This window comes from Sceloporus occidentalis, unplaced genomic scaffold (assembly GCF_023333645.1).
Source record: "Sceloporus occidentalis isolate IW3139 unplaced genomic scaffold, rSceOcc1.0.p SCAF_148, whole genome shotgun sequence".
Lineage (NCBI taxonomy): Eukaryota > Metazoa > Chordata > Lepidosauria > Squamata > Phrynosomatidae > Sceloporus > Sceloporus occidentalis.
In genome coordinates, this window is record NW_028317128.1 from 1,451,883 (window position 1) to 1,471,959 (window position 20,077).

The 20,077-nt window shown below is 51.6% G+C and overlaps 1 protein-coding gene and 2 non-coding genes across 3 annotated transcripts; 2 read left to right on the top strand and 1 right to left on the bottom strand.

Moving 5' to 3' along the window:
• Positions 1-631: 631 nt before the first annotated feature.
• Positions 632-795, top strand: LOC149280739 (U1 spliceosomal RNA). The gene has a single exon (XR_016278131.1). It is a non-coding gene; the product is annotated as a U1 spliceosomal RNA (small nuclear RNA).
• A 2,153-nt stretch (positions 796-2,948) lies between these two features.
• Positions 2,949-3,112, bottom strand: LOC149280740 (U1 spliceosomal RNA). The gene has a single exon (XR_016278132.1). It is a non-coding gene; the product is annotated as a U1 spliceosomal RNA (small nuclear RNA).
• Positions 3,113-5,139: 2,027 nt separating this feature from the next.
• On the top strand, positions 5,140-19,840 carry LOC149280741 (cilia- and flagella-associated protein 91-like). The gene is made up of 17 exons (XM_089500138.1): positions 5,140-5,215; positions 8,971-9,047; positions 9,201-9,358; positions 10,448-10,525; positions 11,282-11,338; positions 11,663-11,832; positions 12,437-12,614; positions 12,909-13,066; positions 13,253-13,435; positions 14,150-14,289; positions 14,788-14,904; positions 15,279-15,350; positions 16,210-16,366; positions 16,647-16,858; positions 17,407-17,555; positions 17,695-17,786; positions 19,674-19,840. The coding sequence occupies exons 1-17, from the start codon at positions 5,140-5,142 to the stop codon at positions 19,838-19,840; spliced, it is 2,241 nt and encodes a 746-aa protein (XP_089356264.1).
• The last annotated feature ends 237 nt before the right edge of the window (positions 19,841-20,077 follow it).

The window sequence follows — 20,077 nt, forward strand, 5'->3', positions numbered from 1 at the left end:
TTGGACGCCCCTGCCTTATTTAAAAAAAAAAAAAAAAACGGAAAAAAGATTTCGGGCGGCCCCTTGGCTTGGGCCCCCCTGCCGCCGGGGCCCGGTCGCAGTCGCGACCCCGGTAGTTCCGCCACTGGCTAGAAGGTGATTTGCTGCCTTTTTCAGACAGGGCGTCATTTATATTTTACTGATCATCGATATGGAGTTAGTCGACATTAAACATCTCGCGGTCATTACAACATAAGAAGCTCAACGCAGATAAATGCAAAGTCACGAATTTGCAACAAAATAGTAATTTACAAAAATAGTGGTTTATTCGGTAAAAGCCGAGTCAATATTGGCTTATGGGCACATTTTTCGTGGCGGCATAAAATGTCATGAAGGGCATCCCTGCAAGATGGGCGATGGATGGCTTCCCTGGGGCATTTCTGTACCTGGTGCCCCTGTGGCCGTGGTTCCTGACAGTTGGTAAGTACGGTTTTTGGATATCTACGGTCATGTCATGCAGCCGGATCATCACTAATATTACCCACGTTCTGTGGTTTGTTTTTTTTGCAGCTCTCACACACATTGTGTTTCTTGCCCTTAAGTTTGGCAAAAGGGTTCCAAGCAGCGCCCCCTCCTTTTACCATAACAACTCATACTTACCTGGCAGGGGAGACACTGTGATCATGAAGGCAGTTCTCCCAGGGCGAGGCTCATCCATTGCACTCCGGCTGTGCTGACCCCTGCGATTTCCCCAAATGCGGGAAACTCGACTGCATAATTTGTGGTAGTGGGGGACTGCGTTCGCGCTTTCCCCTGATTATTTTGTAGAATGATAGAATTGAATGTTTTCCATGCGCATGCTAGGGGGATATGGCTGATTGTTCTCAGGGCGTATGGTGCAACCATCACGGCAACCGATAGATGGCGGTGGAAAATTTTCTTGGCCGTGCCGAGGAAACTTGCTGCTTCCTGTGACCATTTGGTTTCAGGGGTCGTGGAGGGGCTTCTGCACCTGCTTATTCTAGGAATTTGGGTTTGGGCGCTTCTTTCTGTTACTTCTTGTTGGTTTCCTTTTTTTAACCAATGGATGGCAGCAGAAAACCATGGTTTCCAGCATTAATCCATTTGCTGTCTTCTTGGCCTTTTGGCTACGATCAAGTGAGGGAGGGAAAGCTCTGGTCCTAGGGCTGGGAAAGCATGAAGCCCTGAGTATGTTTTAGGTCCAGGACTGGGCGCTGTGCACAGGGTGTAAGTGTGAGGTTAAGCGATCTTCGTCTTTTGGCTCGGTGTGCGGTGCATACTAGAAAAAAAAAATCACACCAGCCGAAGGGCTGGGGCTTCCTAGGGGGAGCGCTTTGTACATAGTTTTTGTTTCACGTGATCAAACCACAAAGTGAATTGTCAACAAAATGACATGTAATTCATTGATCTGACACAAGGGGGAAACAAATTATGACAAAGATACAAAGTAAATACAGCACTTAGCAAAAAAACTAACCTTTCTGAATAAGATCATTATTGTATTTATCACAAAAAAGAAAAATGAGAGGAAAATCTAGAATAAAGATTAAACCAAAAATTCAAAAAACAATCTACATCATAACGACCACATGGTTTTCGAGTGCCAAGGTAGAATATCCAATAAACCTGTTGTTTTTTCAAATGAGGAATAATATTACTACCTCTTGATGAAGATTTTACACGTTAAATGCCAATATATTGGAAAAAGCAAAGATCACCTCCGAGCCGAGAACTTTAGGGGAAATATCTGCTAGGTGCTCACAAATTCTGTCCTTTAATTCCCTAACACTGTGCCCTACATACTGTATACCGTGTTTTTGGCACACATTTGGTGGAACAATTAATATATTGTTTCATATTAAATATCCTCCTATTAGAGAAAGAAGTGAAATGATTTACAAACTTCACATACTGCAACATTTGCAAACATTATGGTTCCCGGGATAAACTCCCCCTACATGAAGCCGGGTGCCTGAGCTTTTTGTTGAACTTCTCAGAACTGTCGGTGAAAGAATTTTGCCCGATGTCTTGGCCTTTCTCTTTCGCACTTTCCCTTGATCGTTCTGTTTAATGATAGAGGTTTATCACGCGGAGAAAGAAGAAAAGTTTGTATGGGGAAAATTATCGGGACATAAGTTGAAGATAACCAAAAGTGGGCAGTAAGAAATTTAAAGTTTTAGCTGAGGGAGCTTCGCTCTTTCCCCTGATCGTTCTGTTTCCTACAAGGGGTTGTGTGTCTGATTGTTATAGGATTAGTATTTGCGTTGTTGCTGTTCCTTCTCGGTTCTCTTTTTCTTTAGAAAGCAACCGTCAGGAAAACCAATAGATGGCAGCAGAATATCTCAGGTGCCCCGGTGTATTCGCTACGTGTCTTCTGGCGGCATCCTTTAGCAGGGCCAGACTGGGACTGAAAAGCAGCCCTGGAAACATTTGAAGAGCAGCCCCATATAGTTTATCTCGCGGTCGAGCTTTTATACCCACACGCACCCCTCATACACACCCGAGTCACACTATTTACCATACAAATAACTATGAAACATTCTTTTTATCACATTATTTGTATTAAAATGCCAGAAAGCAAAAGTGTTAAAATGCCTTTATAAGGCATTTCTGGAGACAGAGTGGTATATAGGGGGTTTAACATTACTTTAGTTTTCCAGGGTTCTGATCTGAACCAAACCTGTGCTAAAAGACATGTAGTCTAAACAGATGTAGCAAAGTTTCCTCCTCTAGGCTCCATAGAGAACAAAAAGAAAAGAAGCCCCTCCACGACCCCTGAAACCAAATGGTCACAGGAAGCAGCAAGTTTCCTTGGCACGGCCAAGAAAATTTTCCACCGCCATCTATCGGTTGCCGTGATGGTTGCACCATACGCCCTGAGAACAATCAGCCATATCCCCCTAGCATGCGCATGGAAAACATTCAATTCTATCATTCTACAAAATAATCAGGGGAAAGCGCGAACGCAGTCCCCCACTACCACAAATTATGCAGTCGAGTTTCCCGCATTTGGGGAAATCGCAGGGGTCAGCACAGCCGGAGTGCAATGGATGAGCCTCGCCCTGGGAGAACTGCCTTCATGATCACAGTGTCTCCCCTGCCAGGTAAGTATGAGTTGTTATGGTAAAAGGAGAGGGCGCTGCTTGGAACCCTTTCGCCAAACTTAAGGGGATTTTTTTTCTCCAGGACTCCACTGTGCTAAGAAAAGCTGTTTTGGGCAAACTGCCGGCACCTAGAGAATTCCTTATTATTTAAGATCAGAAAAAAACCTCCGGTGTTCAGCCGTGGACGCAAAATATAAAATCCCAGAGTGCATTGCTGCAAGTAGATTTGCATACTGTAGCACCGCCCATTACAGTGACGGCGTCTACCCGCAGGCACAGACGTTTAACCTGCGAAGCGTTTCTGTATAACAGGACGTGGCTGTTACTGTCTTATTTCGGTACAAACCGTGTATGGATTAACCGCTCATAAAATACAGGAGATATTAACCCCTTACACCATTTATTACCGAAATATTATGGCGGCACAAACTTTATTAATATTCGGATAACTGATCTATTTATCTATCATTAGATTATATTGCGGGCCGATTAGCTGTCTGTCCAGCATACGAATTAAATACAGAAGTACAGAGTGAGAAATCATTTAAAGGCCCCAGAATGTCTCTGTAGCAGGACCCTGTAACGAGTCGGCATCTTGTAGAAGCGGCGAGGTGATAGAAACGTAGAATTTGCTGGTAGAACATTCGGATCTCGTGGCCCTTAATGTAATAACCGGGCCCCTGATGACAGCGGGAGGAGCCCTTCTCAGCGACCCAGCTCTGTAACCCCTCACCCCCACCCCTATACTGCCCCAGCTCTGTAACCCCTCACCCCCACCCCTATACTGCCCCAGCTCTGTAACCCCTCACCCCCACCCCTATACTGCCCCAGCTCTGTAACCTCTCACCCCTATACTGCCCCCAGCTCTGTAACCTCTCACCCCTATCCCCTATACTACCCCAGCTCTGTAACCTCTCACCCCTATACTGCCCCCAGCTCTGTAACCCCTCACCCCCACCCGTATACTGCCCCAGCTCTGTAACCTCTCACCCCTACCCCCTATACTGCCCCAGCTCTGTAACCCCTCACCCCCACCCCTATACTGCCCCAGCTCTGTAACCTCTCACCCCTATACTGCCCCAGCTCTGTAACCTCTCACCTCTATACTGCCCCCACCTCTGTAACCTCTCACCCCCACCCCTATACTGCCCCCAGCTCTGTAACCCCTCACCCCCACCCCTATACTGCCCGCAGCTCTGTAACCTCTCACCCCTATACTGCCCCAGCTCTGTAACCTCTCACCTCTATACTACCCCAGCTCTGTAACCTCTCACCCCCACCCCTATACTGCCCCCAGCTCTGTAACCCCTCACCCCACCCCTATACTGCCCCCAGCTCTGTAACCTCTCACCCCCACCCCTATACTGCCCCCAGCTCTGTAACCCCTCACCCCACCCCTATACTGCCCCAGCTCTGTAACCTCTCACCCCCACCCCCTATACTGCCCCCAGCTCTGGAACCCCTCACCCCCACCACCTATACTGCCCCCAGCTCTGTAACCTCTCACCCCCACCCCTATACTGCCCCCAGCTCTGTAACCCCTCACCCCACCCCTATACTGCCCCCAGCTCTGTAACCTCTCACCCCCACCCCTATACTGCCCCCAGCTCTGTAACCCCTCACCCCCACCCCTATACTACCCCAGCTCTGTAACCCCTCACCCCCACCCCTATACTGCCCCAGCTCTGTAACCCCTCACCCCCACCCCTATACTGCCCCAGCTCTGTAACCTCTCACCCCCACCCCCTATACTGCCCCCAGCTCTGTAACCTCTCACCCCCACCCCCTATACTGCCCCCAGCTCTGGAACCCCTCACCCCCACCACCTATACTGCCCCCAGCTCTGTAACCTCTCACCCCTACCCCCTATACTACCCCAGGTCTGTAACCCCATGCAACGTGTCTCAGCCTATCCGGCATTTAGTCACGTGACATGTAGGACTCACGTGGCGCGTCTCCCTGGTTACTGTACGCAACCGGTTGCCCTGGAGACGCAGTATACTGTGCGCTGGGGCCTGCACAGCTCCCGGTCAGCATGAGCCAGACAGTGACTCACAACGTGGCCCCCGGGGGCCCTTACCGAGCGAACCGGCCATTCGACTTTCTGTACGGTAAGACTTCCCCGGTATCCTGACTCTGTACCCGCTCTGGGGACCCCGAGTGTTCCTCTAATTCAGTGACTGCCTTTATACCCTGTGAGGGTCCCCCTGTACTCTGTGAGTGCACCCTGTGCTCTGTGAGTGTGAGTGGCCCCCTGTACTCTGTCAGTGACTCCCTGCATTCTGTGTGTTTCCCCTGAACTCTGTTTTTCCCCCTGTATTCAGTGACTGCTCCCAGTGCTCTGTGAGTGTCCCCCTGTACTCTGTGAGTGTCCCCCTGTACTCTGTGAGTGTCCCCCCAGTACTCTGTGAGTGTCCCCCTGTACTCAGGAGCAGTGTATAGCTGTGGACATGCGCAGACGGGTTTGGGGAGTATGATAGAGCTGAGTGTCTGTGTCTCAGCTGCCCTGAAAGCCGCACGTCCTTTACATCTGTTACTCACCGCGCGTGTAACGGCTTCTGAGAGCCGTGATCCTTCTGTCTGTCGCTATATGTGTAACGTGCCCTGAGACCGTGTGACAGGGCCAGGCTAGCTGGCTCATGTGTCATATGAAGTTTAGCTGGGTCACGGAGCACTTTTGTGTCTGGTTCTGTATACTGTGACCCGGTAATATATTATATTGTGTTTATTGTGTAACCGGCCCAGAGACTGATGTGGCTGCAGCCCCAGCCTTCAAAGAGACGATCCTATAATCTGGCTGGGGCTCTTAATCAGCCAGCACAGCCCTGTCTGCCCAGACGGCACCCGCACTACAGGGGGGATAACACAGGTGGGGGAACCCATTGTATTCTGTAATCCCCTCACCTGATACATCCCCTGTATACTGATGGGATTTGTGATGGGATGTGGCTGATGGGATTGGGGGTTGGGTTCGGTACACATTGCATTGAGATTGTATAAAGTTCTGTGTGTTTGTAATAAAGAGAGTTCTTCTTGGTTTGCTACGAATGGTGGTCTGGATGATCCGTGGATAGCTGAGTGCGATCCGTATGAGGGACTGACTGGTGATTCCTCAGCCCTCAAACAGGGGGACCCGGCCTTGGGTATGGTGACCCTGTAACATTGGTTGGCAGCGGTGGGAAGAATCCCACGACTTGGGTGAAATCCAAACCACCAACTGGGATTGCAGACGAGAGACACCAAGAGAGCTCCTGGAGGTTTGTAGCAAAGGAAAGGCTACTCTGATTGCGGACTGCAGAGAGATGGACCGGCACCAGGATGCCCCAGAGGAGAGCCTCGGACTGAGTGCTCTACAAAAGAACATTCTATGGCACCTATCCCTGTACCCAGGAGGGGCTACATTGGAGCAAGTGATGACGGTGATTGAAATGTGTCACCAGGAACTGAGCCAGAGTGGGTCTGTATCTCCCAGACTAGGGGAACAGACCCCCAAAATATCATACCAGGATATCCAACCCTTCCGAGAACCAGAGGATGAGACAGACCGGGTTACAGCCGAGGTGTGTGAGCTGGAACACCAGCAGAGGCAGTCAGAATCTGCGCCTGCAGACTGGAGGGATGATTTCTCCCATCCCCACTTCGAATCATACTGGGCACAGTACTGGACAATGTGGGATATACGAGTTCCACTCCTGGGGGACAACCCGTTGCCGGAGTGGGAAGACGAATTGAGGGGTCTCATATATGCAGAGCTCGACCTCCAGAGCCGCTACCAGGGATTCTCCCAGCAGTTAGCAGGTGAAGACCACAGCGACCCTCTGATGCTGTATAGCCCCGTCGACCCAGGACTGATATATGATGCCTTCCAATTTGACTCGTCCTTCGGAAGCCCCTGCCAGTACCGCAGGGATACAATCTGGGACAACCGTGCAGAAGTCCTGGTTTATGCTATTCCCCCCGAGCTGGAGGCTGTTATGGATTGCCTGGTCCAAGAGGAATGGCAGCTCGAGAGGGACTATAAAGAATTGCTGCGGAGAGTGGAGCTCCAGGAGTTACAAGGAGACTGGGAGCATGGTACTACAACTTGCGGGAGTGGGACCGAGGTCCTCTTCACCTACTCCTCGGCCCCTGCCCTGGCGAGAAGAACCGAGGTCCTCGCCAGCAAAAAGAAGCGGAGGAGGAAGGCAAAAGCTCCGACCCAAGTCCCCACCAACAACCCTGGCTGCTCTACCCCAGCAGAAGAGATGACTGTCCCCACCGCCAGAGTAAGTGGCACAATCCCCCTCACCAAACCCTTATCTATGCTCGTAGAAGCCAGTGCCCCAGACTGTCCCCCTGATTTCCCGAGTGTCCTGGGAGAAGTCCGGGTCACTGCCCCAGAGGTTCCCACTGAAGTCCCCGGTGACCCGGTAGAGGCACCGTTCCCCGACCTAGTGAGGACGCCAGAGGGGCTGCCGAGTTCCCTGGGTCCTCTCAGTAGCCTGGCGCAGGCCCTGGTTCCTATCCCTGTGTTCTCCGAAGTGATCCCTGGTTCCCCAAGTGTCCTGGTAGAAGCCCAGGTCACTGTCCCAGAGTGTTCCTCTGACTCTCCCCGTGCCCAGGCAGAGGCACCTGTCCCAGAGAGGAAGATCGAGGGTCTGATTAACCCTCCCGGTGGTCCAGTATTGGCACCTGTCCCTGCCCCGGAGTATTCCCCTGGGTCCCCTGAGTACCCCGCAGAGCTGCTTAGCTCGCCCAATAACCCTGTAAGGGCACCTGTTCCTGTCCCAGAGTGTCCCCTAGGTCACTCCAGTGTCCCGGTAGAGGCCTCGCTTACTACCTCTACGTGTTTCCCTGGTTCCCCGAGTGCCCCCGGCCCGATCAGCAGGGTTTTCCTTCCATGCAACCGCCCTGGCCTGGCAGCTGCCCCAGACTCAGTTCCCAAGACTAGGGAGCAAGAGTCTCCAGGTGCCCCTGTTACCCCGGTGAGGGGGATAGCCATGTGCCCCCGGCTGAGCTGGGACCGTCCTCCAATTCACAGAGGACTACTGACTATCCTTTTGCGCAACCAGGGCCCTGGCCCACCTTCAATGGATGATTCTGACAAAGGGGGCCATGAACTAAGGCCTGCACCTGTGAACTTTGTCCACTCGGACAGCCTGCAGCAGACCCGTGTGGATCTGCCTGGTCTGCCGGACCGTTGGTCAAGGGGGAGATCTGTGACAGGGCCAGGCTAGCTGGCTCAGGTGTCATATGAAGTTTAGCCGGGTCACGGAGCACTTTTGTGTCCGGTTCTGTATACTGTGACCCTGTAATATATTATATTGTGTTTATTGTGTAACCGGCCCAGAGACTGATGTGGATTCAGCCCCAGCCTTCAAAGAGACGATCCTATAATCTGGCTGGGGCTCTTAATCAGCCAGCACAGCCCTGTCTGCCCAGACGGCCCCCGCACTACAGGGGGGATAACACAGGTGGGGGAACCCATTGTATTCTGTAATCCCCTCACCTGATACATCCCCTGTATACTGATGGGATTTGTGATGGGATGTGGCTGATGGGATTGGGGGTTGGGTTTGGTACACATTGCATTGAGATTGTATATAAATTCTGTGTGTTTGTAATAAAGAAGTTCTTCTTGGTTTGCTACGAATGGTGGTCTGGATGATCCGTGGATAGCTGAGTGCGATCCGTATGAGGGACTGACTGGTGATTCCTCAGCCCTCAAACAGGGGGACCCAGCCTTGGGTACGGTGACCCTGTAACAGACCGCGTGTCCCTTCTGTCTGTCGCCGTACGTGTAACAGGGGCCCCTCTTTATCTGGCATACTGAGTGTCTCGGGCGTCTCTCGGTCTCTGCTAATCACGTGCTGTCTCTTCATTGCAGACCCTCTGTACACCGTGTCTAGTGAGAGAGATCATGTACAGGCAAACATCAGAGCACGCGTGTCGTATGACCGCATGGTAAGTATTTCTGCACAGCTTTAAATGCGTCTCCGTCAGCTTAACCCCTTCTGGCCCCCAAAGTGGGGTAAATATATTGATGACGGGGGGGGGGGGGTGAATGCCGTGGCCCCATCGCTTGGTCTTTTACCGGCCGCTGAATTTCCGTTCCAGCAAAAGGTGTCCGAGTTCCCGACTTTGTTCAGTGAGCTGGTCCACTGGCCACGAATCACCCTGCGCCTGCAGCTCCAGGACCCTGTACCGCAGTTTATTGACCGCCGATGGAGGGGGCCAGAAGGTCAGAGGTCAAATGCTCTGAAGCAGCTGGCTGGGTAAGTGTCCCTCAGTCCCCAAAACCAAGGGTCCCACTCCCATGGTCATGGATGGGCCCATGGGAAGGATAGGCCAGGGCTGCCTCTGGGGGTCTACAGGATGGGGGATCATAGGACGGCGGCCAATGGCGAGGCTCCAAGTCGGTTTCATTATTTCATTAATTTTTCTTTCTGGCCCACAAACTTTCCAAAAACTTGCCTCTCAAACTGAGAGCTATCGGGTGTCTCTGCCCCCCCCGAATGTTATTATATAGTGACAGCCCCCACTATTTGCCCCTTTGGGTACTGGGATTGGGGCAGATTACTGGTGTAAAGGCTCATGCTCCCAGATAAGCCCCCGTTGGTTCATAAGGCTGTAGGGTAACTGGGGTATTAACAATATTCCGGAAGACTCCATGTTCCCCATAGCCCCCCAGCCCCCCCAGCATCACACAAATACGCCGGTTTTACGTCTCTCCTCCGCGTCAGCCGGCGTCTCTGCATGTTTCATACCTCCCAAGTGACCTGCTTTTCGCACTATAGTCATGATTTTTTAGCTTTTCTGGCCAGTGGGGATAGAGGCCAGATTGGGAGATCGTCTGACCTCCTCCAGCCGGCACAGGGAGATATAAAACCCCGTGATCGCCTTGTGGCGCTCTGACACCGAGAGCTGCGGGGGGGTCTCTTTTGGGTAAGGTAGATGTACAGTCCCAGCCCCACCTCCACACCATGTGTTATACACTGAACATGCGTGTTTCATACATGTAATTGGCTGCTGCTACTTTCGTGGCACTGAGCACGTGCGGGAAGCGCACCGACAAATGGCAGCTGGAGGAGGAATCACAGGACACAGAAGTCTCATTTCTAACTCCAGTAACTAAAGAACGTCCGCAGCGACGTACACGAAGTGTAATATATCACATATACTATGCGTTTAACATAAAGGATAGCCTGAAGCGCTCCTCCATCCTCTCCCGACTGTCTCTTTTGTAAGGAAGGTATTTCGATGTGTATGTATTTAGAAGTAAGGGACCGTAGGCCGCTATGGATCATGCCTAGGGGTCAGCCGCACACATTTAACCCTGCTGGGCCCTGGATCTTCTCTCTTAGATCTCAGACTTCGGGTCCCCATCCAGTCCCCCGACACGGAGATGTTTCTGGGAGAGACCGGTACAAGTTTTTTGAGAGGTAAGTAAAATATCAGATGACGATATCTCCTCAATTCAAACTGGGATTTATTAACCCTTAAAAGGAATAATAACAGCAGAGCCCAAAATACATTCTGATACAGAAGCAAAAGAGGGCCCTGCAGTCTAACGCAGTCTAACGCAGAAGATTATAATACGATATATATATATATATATATATAATATGTTATAATCCCCCATTTGTATCCTATGGGAGCGGCCGTCTTGACTTCCTTGTCTCAGCATCTTATTCCTCCCCATTAAGTTATCTCTCACTATTGTTAAGTTGCTGATTGGTTCGGGCACCCTTTGTTATGGAGGGGGGGGAATTGAGATATTAATTCTGGCTCTGCCACAGGCTGCCACTCATCTCATCTTCCCTGGGGTAAAATAGCCCTTTTATTTTAAACTAAATGTCTCCAAAACAATTACTTAACGGACAAAATAAGCACCATCTGCGCGTGGAAAGAGAGGCATCAGGGAAAATGGGGACTGGCCAAACCAAACAGGGATTCTTGGCAGGTGTGCTAAATTAGAAGCCCCCCCCAGTTCTCCGGACCCCCCCACTGTATTCAAGCAGCCCTCCCCTGCCTCATTCCCGATCGACCACCAATTAGATTGCAAGCTCACAAGAGCAGGGCTCACATTTAGCAGCGCTACAGCATCTGCCGGAGCTATATAAACGGATGTTCTGGACATGGCACTCGCTCCGCTTGCCCGTCTGTCTCTCTGACGGTTATTCTGTGTTCTGTTCCAGGCCGCTCATACCTTTCACCCAGCAGATGGCACCAAACGTGCTGCTAGCCATCCCACGGTGAGTACGTGCCGAATCTCTCGCCACCAGTCCTGGGGTTTCTCCAGACAAACTGTGTCTCAGACCAGAGCTAGACTGGGCGCAGAAAAGCCGTCCTGGCACTTTAAGGGCATCTGCCCGGGTATCGTCTCGTGGCCAGCGTACCCTGTTTGCCAGTCCAGGCCTGTCTAGGAGACCCGCGCGTGCTGGTGAACATAGAGGAGAACCTGGGCCAAATAAACGACATTTTATAATTATATAAATTATATTATCCATTAATCGACTACAACTCCCGTCATCCTCTGTCGCTCCTCTTGTTACCTCGTACCTTTATGTTTTGGGTAGAGCCGAGCCGAGCCCCCGCAGCCCGCGAGCGCCCACTCCTCTGGTCCGTACAGTGGGGATTCAGACTGATTACCGGGACAGCGAGACTCAGACGGACCCCTACAGCCCCGAGTATGTGCTGCGTCCCGGCTCTGTGCCTGAGGTACTCACCCTCGCCAATCTCACCTGGGGTAAGTGGACCTCCGGCAGAGGTGGCATTATTACTACCAGTAAGCGTTGGATCTCATCACATTTCACAACAAGGACTCACAAGGCTTGGGGTCTGAGAGCAAATCCGACAGGGCCGTTGTCATCACAGCGTTGCAGATTCTGTAACTGTAATTCTGAGATCCCCTGTATAATGTATAGATAAATCAGCGTGCCGGCCCCTGTATAATGTATAGTTAAATCAGTGACCGGCCCCCTGTATAATGTATAGATAAATCAGTGACCGGCCCCCTGTATAATGTATAGATAAATCAGCGTGCCGGCCCCTGTATAATGTATAGTTAAATCAGCGAGCCGCCCCCCTGTATAATGTATAGCTAAATCAGCGTGCCGGCCCCTGTATAATGTATAGTTAAATCAGTGACCGGCCCCCTGTATAATGTATAGTTAAATGTCTCTTTTGCTTTGGGGTCCCGGTCTCGCGATGCGGGGGCTGCCGATCGTTATGATTGACAGTTAATCAGCCTCGTGCTGGGTCTGGGGTCGGTGCCCCCGCTTTGTCTGCCGGATAACGTGACCCCCGCTCGTTCTGCCCTCATCCCTCTGCGTGTCCCTCGTCTCTCGCAGGCCGCGGCCTCCCAGCCGGGCTGGCAGAAGTGGAGATGATAGAGAGAGCTCGGGAGAAAAGGGCCTGGGAAGCCGCGCTGCCCCCCCTGAGCGACGTCTCCCTGCTGGAGAAGAGGAGGAAGATGATGGAGGAGCAGGAGAGGAAGGAGTGGGCTTTCCGGGAAAGCGAGATCGAGAAGTAAGACTCACCGCGCATGGGAGGGGAATTAGATCCCTCGATCGATCATCGAGTGGGGGGAGGGAGAGCGGACCCGGCAATTCTAATCATTTACATGGGAAAAATATCCATTTATAAATTAATCTTTATTAAATCCGACATTTTTAACCTGTTCAGGACTCGTTGAGGGGCAGCAGGTCGCACAAATGCCCTTATTGCCCCCCCTATGTCACGGCAGTAGAAAGTCTTTTAGGGGTGAATATCGGGGACGTCTCGTTTTGATCCTTTGCTTCCGTTGTTTGCGGCGTCCGTCAGGCTGCAGCATGCGCGGCTGGAGGTGCTGAAGGCTCTGCTGCAGAAACGTGCGAAGGCGCAGGGGGAGATGGAGGAACAGAGGCTGGACTCTCGCTGGTCCCGACTACAGAAGGAGAAAGAGGACAAAGTTAAGCAAATCCGGAAAGAGCACATTCGGGGTGAGTTATACCGAGTTCAGTAAATATTACGAAATGTAAAGATTTTAACGCCAAAGCTGCCCGCGGGTATCGGTCGGACCCCGCAGCCATGCGCGACCCTCCTCTGTAGAAAGGGGGTTCATACGGTGTGTGCTGATAAATTGCGGCACTCGGCTTCCTGAATTCGTCTCTTTTTGGGTTTTTCAGCGATCCGGAAGCTGACAAAAAGCGCGGAGAACGTGGAGGGCCGGCGGGAGACACGCGACGTGATCCACGACTACGCCGATCACGCCTCTCAGAGCCACGCGCCGCTCTCCAGAGTCGGCTACTTTCCCGACCGAAGCTCTGAAAACTACGTGGTGAAAAGCTCTTTCCTGAACTCGTACCAGGGTGAGGCCTTCATGTAAATCGCCATCACATACTGCAGCGCCGTACAACGCAGTAAAGGGAAAGTGTGTGCGGCGCAGGGAGGATGGACAGGCACTTTCTCTCGATAGAGTCCTTGAGTCCCAACTCCAAACCAAGCGAGCGGGCACTGCCGGGACAAGTGAGTGGAAGTCTCCTCCAACAACGCACCGCGGGCTGTGACTGTATCCACGCAGCCCCTGCGCAGGCATAAACGCCCTTACGGGGTCAGCCTGCCTGGTGAAGTTTTTTAAAGGGGGAAAAATATCTGTAAACACGCTTTTTTATTGTAAAATATGTCGGCGTTGGTTATCCTTTAATATGTAATAACGCTTTGTACTTTTTGGGATACGTTCAGGGCCGGATTGTCCGTTAGGAAGCGTAATGCAGATAAGATTCCCGGGGCTGCAGGCTTCAGTATATCACGCACTCCTCACTCACTCACCTGATGGCCACTCACTATCTATACATGAGAGCCGCAGGGCAAGCGTCAGATTAACGAGGGGTAACACACCTCCTCAGGTGCCACGGTTTTCGGGTTAGCTGCACCCGGTACTGGCTTTATCGCTTCTCATGATAGAAGGATAGTTTAGTTGTCGGCGCTGCACCCTGTCCGTCAGACCCCTGTAATTTCGCTCTTGTGTTTTGAGCTCCTTGCACCTGCCCCTGTGTTTGACGCTCTGTTTTTTGCCCCCACAGGGTTACTGGATCTAGAGGCAAGTCTTCCAGACTTTGTGACCCAGCCGCGTATTCGGGTTCCCAAACCAAGAACTGCCACCAAGGACGGCTTCCTGCAGCCAGCAGCTGCGCGCGACCGGGAGCTGGAGCAAGTCCACAAGGTTGGGGGTCTCAGCCTGTGACGGTGCGGGGGGCTTCTGATCATGAAACCTCTTGTATTCTACTGTATGTGGTACTAAACCACATTTGACGGATGCCGTCCTAAACGCCTCCACTCCTCTAGGGATCACTGAGTCCTAAAGGATAACTTCCAAGGTACCGATATACCTATATCGCTGAGTGAGCCGTGGAGGAGTACAGTATCCAATGCGCATGGTTTGCACCGTATGATAACGCCAGTATCATGCGGACCCCCAACGTGGGAGACAGCGTATGCCTTAACGATACTAAATAGTTGTTGGGGTCCCCAAGCCTTTTGACGTCGCCAGTGATTATCGTTCTATCGCCTGGGATCCAGACTCGCGCGAGTTATTTGTGTTGCTTCCAGCGATGGTTAAAGTTCTCCTAATTCTTAGTAAATTCCAGCAGAGAGGATTTAAGGAATTGATCCTTATCGAAAAATGACGTTTCTGTTGTTGAAGATTTTTTGGGTCTTTCAGGCTCTCCTGGCAAAGAAAGACGCGGCGGAAGAGCCGAAGAAGCCGCTCCGCTTCCTGCAGAAGATAGAGAAGCCGGCGCCTCGGCCCGCCACGCCTAAAGCGGAGCCACCACCGGAGGTGAGAACCGGCATCTGCCCCATGATAGACGATAGAAGAAGCTCCTCAGCCGCGTCCGCTCACCCGTCTGCTTCTGTGCTGGCCGGTCCCTGGTGCCCACCCTGCGCATGCTCCATTCATTCTTGTGTGCATGGTTGTTGTCACGTGTTTGAGGAGTCACTGCGTTGGCACGCGTGGCAGTCCTTGTTTCTGCTCCTTCTATCTGCCCCGGACCGTGTCCCGGTCCTGCCGCTCCGCTTCCTTTTGTCATTTCTGGTCCGGCGTCTCCTCGGGATTCTCTCTTCCAAGACGTGGCAGCCGGCCGCGGGGAGCTTGGTGTTCATACAAAGGCTTCAGAAATACTCAACTTATAATTAAATGGCATTTCTCCTCAGGGCGACGAGGAGAGAGAACTCGCTGTCATCTTCTTGCAGAAATTAATTCGGGGGCGAGCCGTACAGAACATGGTAATTCTCCGCGTCTACAGTAATATAACCCCCCAGCGCTGTATACAGTAATATAACCTCCAGCACTGTATACAGTAATATAACCCCCCAGCGCTGTATACAGTAATATAACCCCCCAGCGCTGTATACAGTAATATAACCCCCAGCGCTGTATACAGTAATATAACCCCCAGCGCTGTATACAGTAATGTTGGTTGGTAACAAAAACCCGGTTTTATCTCATTTTGCCCCCAATAACCCCCCTTTATCTGCAGACCTGGAGCCGCCGTTGCTGTCAGTCATGTGATATTTTGGGTGACTTTCCTGACTCAAACACCACACTGAGCTGATGCTTTATGGCATTGATAATGAAGTCCGTTCCTCCATAGACTTTCATTAGTCAGAGAGTCCAGCTAGGTGATTAAGACTGAGCCATTCTATTGCCCCCCACAGGCAGTATGATAAGGAGTCGGGGGGGTTAGTAGATCGGGGGTCAGATAACAGAGCGAGAATCATACAAACGGCTGATATGCAGCGGCCTGAAAACTTTATATTATGGGGCAAAAACTACAACCGGGGTAAAAAACAAAACAGAGCGATATTTATGAAAAATTATTTTTAATCTGATAGAAGGAATGGCGGGAGATCCGCTTTAAGTGAACGTCTCAAAGTCCCGGTAGAATATTTTACGGGTTCCCCGAGGTCTGTCATTATAACACAAATGCCCCGGATATGAGAGGCAACGTTTCTAATTCCCCAATCAAACAGAGAGCGGTGGGTTTAGAGAATAAGAGAATAATGGAGTCAAGAAAGAAATGAACCCCCTCACGGTGACCATTGTGAGGTGAGTGGGCGCTCACCTGCCACTTTCCCGTTTCAGATATTTGAAGGAAAGGAGAAGCGCGTGGAGCTGATCCGGGAGCTGCGCATGACGCATGCCCTGCAGGAGGACCGGCAGCTCCAGAAGCACGAAGAGGAGCGGCTCGTCCGGAGCCTTCAGCGGCAGCGAGAGATGAATGAACACGAGGTGCGTTACAGTGCGTGACGCGGTCCCAACGCATTTAACCCCCCGTTATCCCCCGATACATTTATCTGCAACCGAAAGCCAAGGTGAGGGATAGTCCGGAGAATACGTCCCAATGTGTCCCCTAAACGTATTGCCCTTATTATTGGGACGCCTGAAGTCGGTCCCCGCTTTGCCGCTTGGTGCTTGACAGCCTGGAGCGGCGCAGTCCGCGGGGTGCGATGGGGTTTGCTCCTCTTTTTGTCCTCCCCGCTGCTATTCGCTGTAATTGTCGTCCGCATAGAGAGCTGCAGAAGACGAGCCGCTCTCCGCGCTGGAGGGCGAGGTTCTCTCCGACGCGTTCGACTTCCTCTCCAAAGAGCTGGTGAGGCTGCAGGAGGAGCGGCGCATTCACGCCTTCGCCATGCTGGCCGAGCGACGCAGGCGCGTCCGGGAGGCAGAAGAGAGCGGAAGGAGGCAGGCGGAGGAGAGACGCCGGAGAGAGGAGGACGAGATCTTCAGAAAGGTGCGTCCCAGGAGACAGCGGGTCATTAAGACTCTGGAGAGTTGCGTGGCGTGGCAGGAAGGACCTTACCAAGTCCTAAGATAATGCACAGTACATTACCGCTCACCTTTTCAACAACCCTCTTTGTAAAGAAGTTTTACTTTAATGAGAGGGTTGTGGATAAGTGGATCAGCCTCCCAGCAGAGGTGGTAAAGGGTAATACAGTGAGGGGACTAAACACGCATGGGATAGACATACGGCTCCTGAATCTAAGACGAGACCAACGACTGATTAAGGTTTGAGTCGTTACAGCAGGAGAAACGGGCGACTAGACGGGGGCCGGATGGGGCCGATCTGCCGGCAGGTTCTGGGTTTATGTCAGAAATGATAAATATGAAATAAAGGCCTGGATGTATTAAGTATTCGGACGGAGATCACAATCGCATTGCTTTGATTACAGTTAAAGGGTTTGTAATGGTGGATATTAGAGGGGGTCTCAGTAAAATGTTTGGGGGGTTCCTGTCGCTCCTTCGCCCCCCTGATGTTGCTCTGCTGCGTCCGTCCCGCAGGTGGTTAATATCCATCAAAGCACCGTGGACTCGTACCTGGAGGACATCATTCTCCGGGCCGCCGATCGCACGGCCGAGGAGCAGACCCGCGAGGAGATCCAGCGCAAGGCAGAGGAGATCAATGACATCGCGTACGAGATGGAGAGCAGGTGGGTTTAGAACGCGCGACGTCTCGGCAGGTGGCAGAGAGCGCTGTGTTTGTCCCCGTTCATGTATCGCGCATGTTCCTCAGAACTTACCTGTAAGGCTTCCTGCCGCCTCACACGCGCTTTTATTCTTTGTCCGCAGACGCACTCGCATGCAGTCGGAAGAAATCGTGGCTGAGCTGGTTTACAGTTTCCTGATCCCTGAGGTCCAGAAGACGCATGCGCGGGAGAGAGGTGAGCGAGATCTCGCTGTCCAGAGATAAAAATAAATAAAGGCTCCAGGCACTCAAGGGTTCCGGCTCAGACTTTATCAAGTAAAGCCTTTATTTATTTTGATCTGCCGGGGAGCTGAGTTCCTTCGGTGTGTGCAGATTCCTCATTCTGGTGACTCGCTGTCCAGAGAAGCGAGCCGTTTGGTAATTGGGGGAAGCCGAGTCCTTGGCACTCTCTTCACATCCTGGAAACGGGATGTTTCTGTGTGAGCACAAGAGAAAACATTGGATGTCTTCCGTTGGGCCAACATAGAAAAAGATGTAACGTTACATAAGCTTTCAGAACCTCGGAGGTCTCCTCTTTAGACTCGCACCATTGTTATTAAACAAAATTGGTTGAACTTGGTCCGGCCCCCAACGCAGTCACCGTTAGTGGATGACGGCCCTCAGTAGGCTCACCGACTGCAACAGAAGAGGGGGGGCTGACAACAATTGCCCCCTGATAACAATGCTGGTGCAGGTGGCAGATTCCTACCAACCGCTCTACCCGCAGTATCACCTCGCGGACACTAGATGTCGCTCTAACGCCTCTGACACGCACTCACTGGTTGCTGGAAGCATGGCGCTCTATTAAAGGGACACTCACCCTTATGAGCACTTTAATGCATATTATCATATTGCCAGTGATGAGATGATACTGCTGGGGGTAGCCACAGAAGCCGTTACAGACCCAGGGCCCATCGTCAACAGGGAGGAGGCTGGCAGTCAGGCTTCTCCAGTGGCCCCAGTGATGGAGGCTTCCGTCACACATATCCTCGCTTCGAGGTCCCTTAAATGCCCCCCCAGCTGCTTCCTTTGCAGAAGACAAATCTCTGTCAGCCCCGGGGCTGGCTCAGCAAACCCTGCAGGTAGTTCGGACCCCCCCCAGCCTGGTTTATGGATCGTTAAACTAACCTGCATCCTGTCTCCAGGTCCTTAAACTTACATTGGATTTTATTGGCAATGGTTGCCTGGATTTGGTCCATTACTGTCTAATGCACCAGCTCTATGACATCACACCTCTGCCTGATGTCATTCCCTGCTGTCCGCCATACCACCACAGATGGCGTAGCTACAACTAGGGCTGTTTTCTTTAAAGGTGGTCTTTCACCCGGAAGCCGTTCTCCACGAATCAGCGGCTGAAAATATTTTAGACGGGGTAGCAGTTTGTAACCTTGGAGCGCGTGGCCCCTTATTACCCGTCCGCCTTTTACACCAGATCAAAAAACACAGAAAAATATCAGGAGCTGCAGCTTAAAATCCATCCTCCTGCTGCCAAAACACGCAGTTACCCAATTAGTGAGATCCCCGCAAAAAAGATTGCATAAAAAGGGCCGCTAATCAGGCGTCGGGGACAAATTCATCTCTAGGCTCAACTCATGACGGTCGCTTTATCCGTATGGTTTAGTTAGGTGTCCCATGTGCATTCTGAGCTGATGCCGGCAGATCGGCCCCATCCGGCCCCCATCTAGTCGCCCGTTTCTCCTGCTGTAAAGACTCACACCTTATTAATGTGTTAATGTTATTGTCCAGGTTTGTTTATTCGCGGTTGTAACCTTGTTAGTTTTCACTTCCCTTCTGTAACCGCGCCACGGAATCTGCCGGCGCTATATCAAAAAAAATCTACTGTCCCTTCCTTTACATTGTAAATGTGGGTGACGTCTCTGGGGTAATTACAGTGTCCCGCGGGTCCCCTCTCTGGGGTAATTACAGTGTCCCGCGGGTCCCCTCTCTGGGGCAATTACAGTGTCCTGTGGGTCCCCTCTCTGGGGTAATTACAGTATCCTGTGGGGGTTCTTTGGGGTAATTACAGTATCCTGCGGGGGTCCCTCTTCAGGGTAATTATGTTGCGCTTTCTCTGCCCGTGCAGTGAGAAAGTCCCAGCGGAGACACATTGAAGCTGCGCATCGTGTTATTCACCAGGACACGGAGACCCTTCTGAGTCCGACGGCAGGGCCTGGGGGGCCGTCTGGCACCGAGAATGACCTGGGTGCCCCGTCTGACAGCGCGAGGACACAGGAGGAGGAGGCAGAGTGACACCGCAGCACTGTACAATGTGTGTTATTATTTATATATCGCCGTCATACTCCGCAGCACTGTACAATGTGTGTTATTATTTATATATCCCCGTCATATTCCGCAGCGCTGTACAATGTGTGTTATTATTATTTATATATCGCCGTCATACTCCGCAGCGCTGTACAATGTGTGTTATTATTATTTATATATCACCGTCATACTCCGCAGCGCTGTACAATGTGTGTTATTATTTAT

What these genes read in the sequence shown, in the direction of transcription:
- LOC149280741 (XM_089500138.1), top strand. Translation starts at nt 5,140, where the DNA reads ATGAGCCAGACAGTGACTCACAACGTGGCCCCCGGGGGCCCTTACCGA. An exon ending in GCTCTGAAGCAGCTGGCTGG is followed by an intron (nt 9,359 to 10,447) that starts GTAAGTGTCCCT and finishes CTTCTCTCTTAG; the next exon opens with ATCTCAGACTTCGGGTCCCC. An exon ending in AAGCGGAGCCACCACCGGAG is followed by an intron (nt 14,905 to 15,278) that starts GTGAGAACCGGC and finishes ATTTCTCCTCAG; the next exon opens with GGCGACGAGGAGAGAGAACT.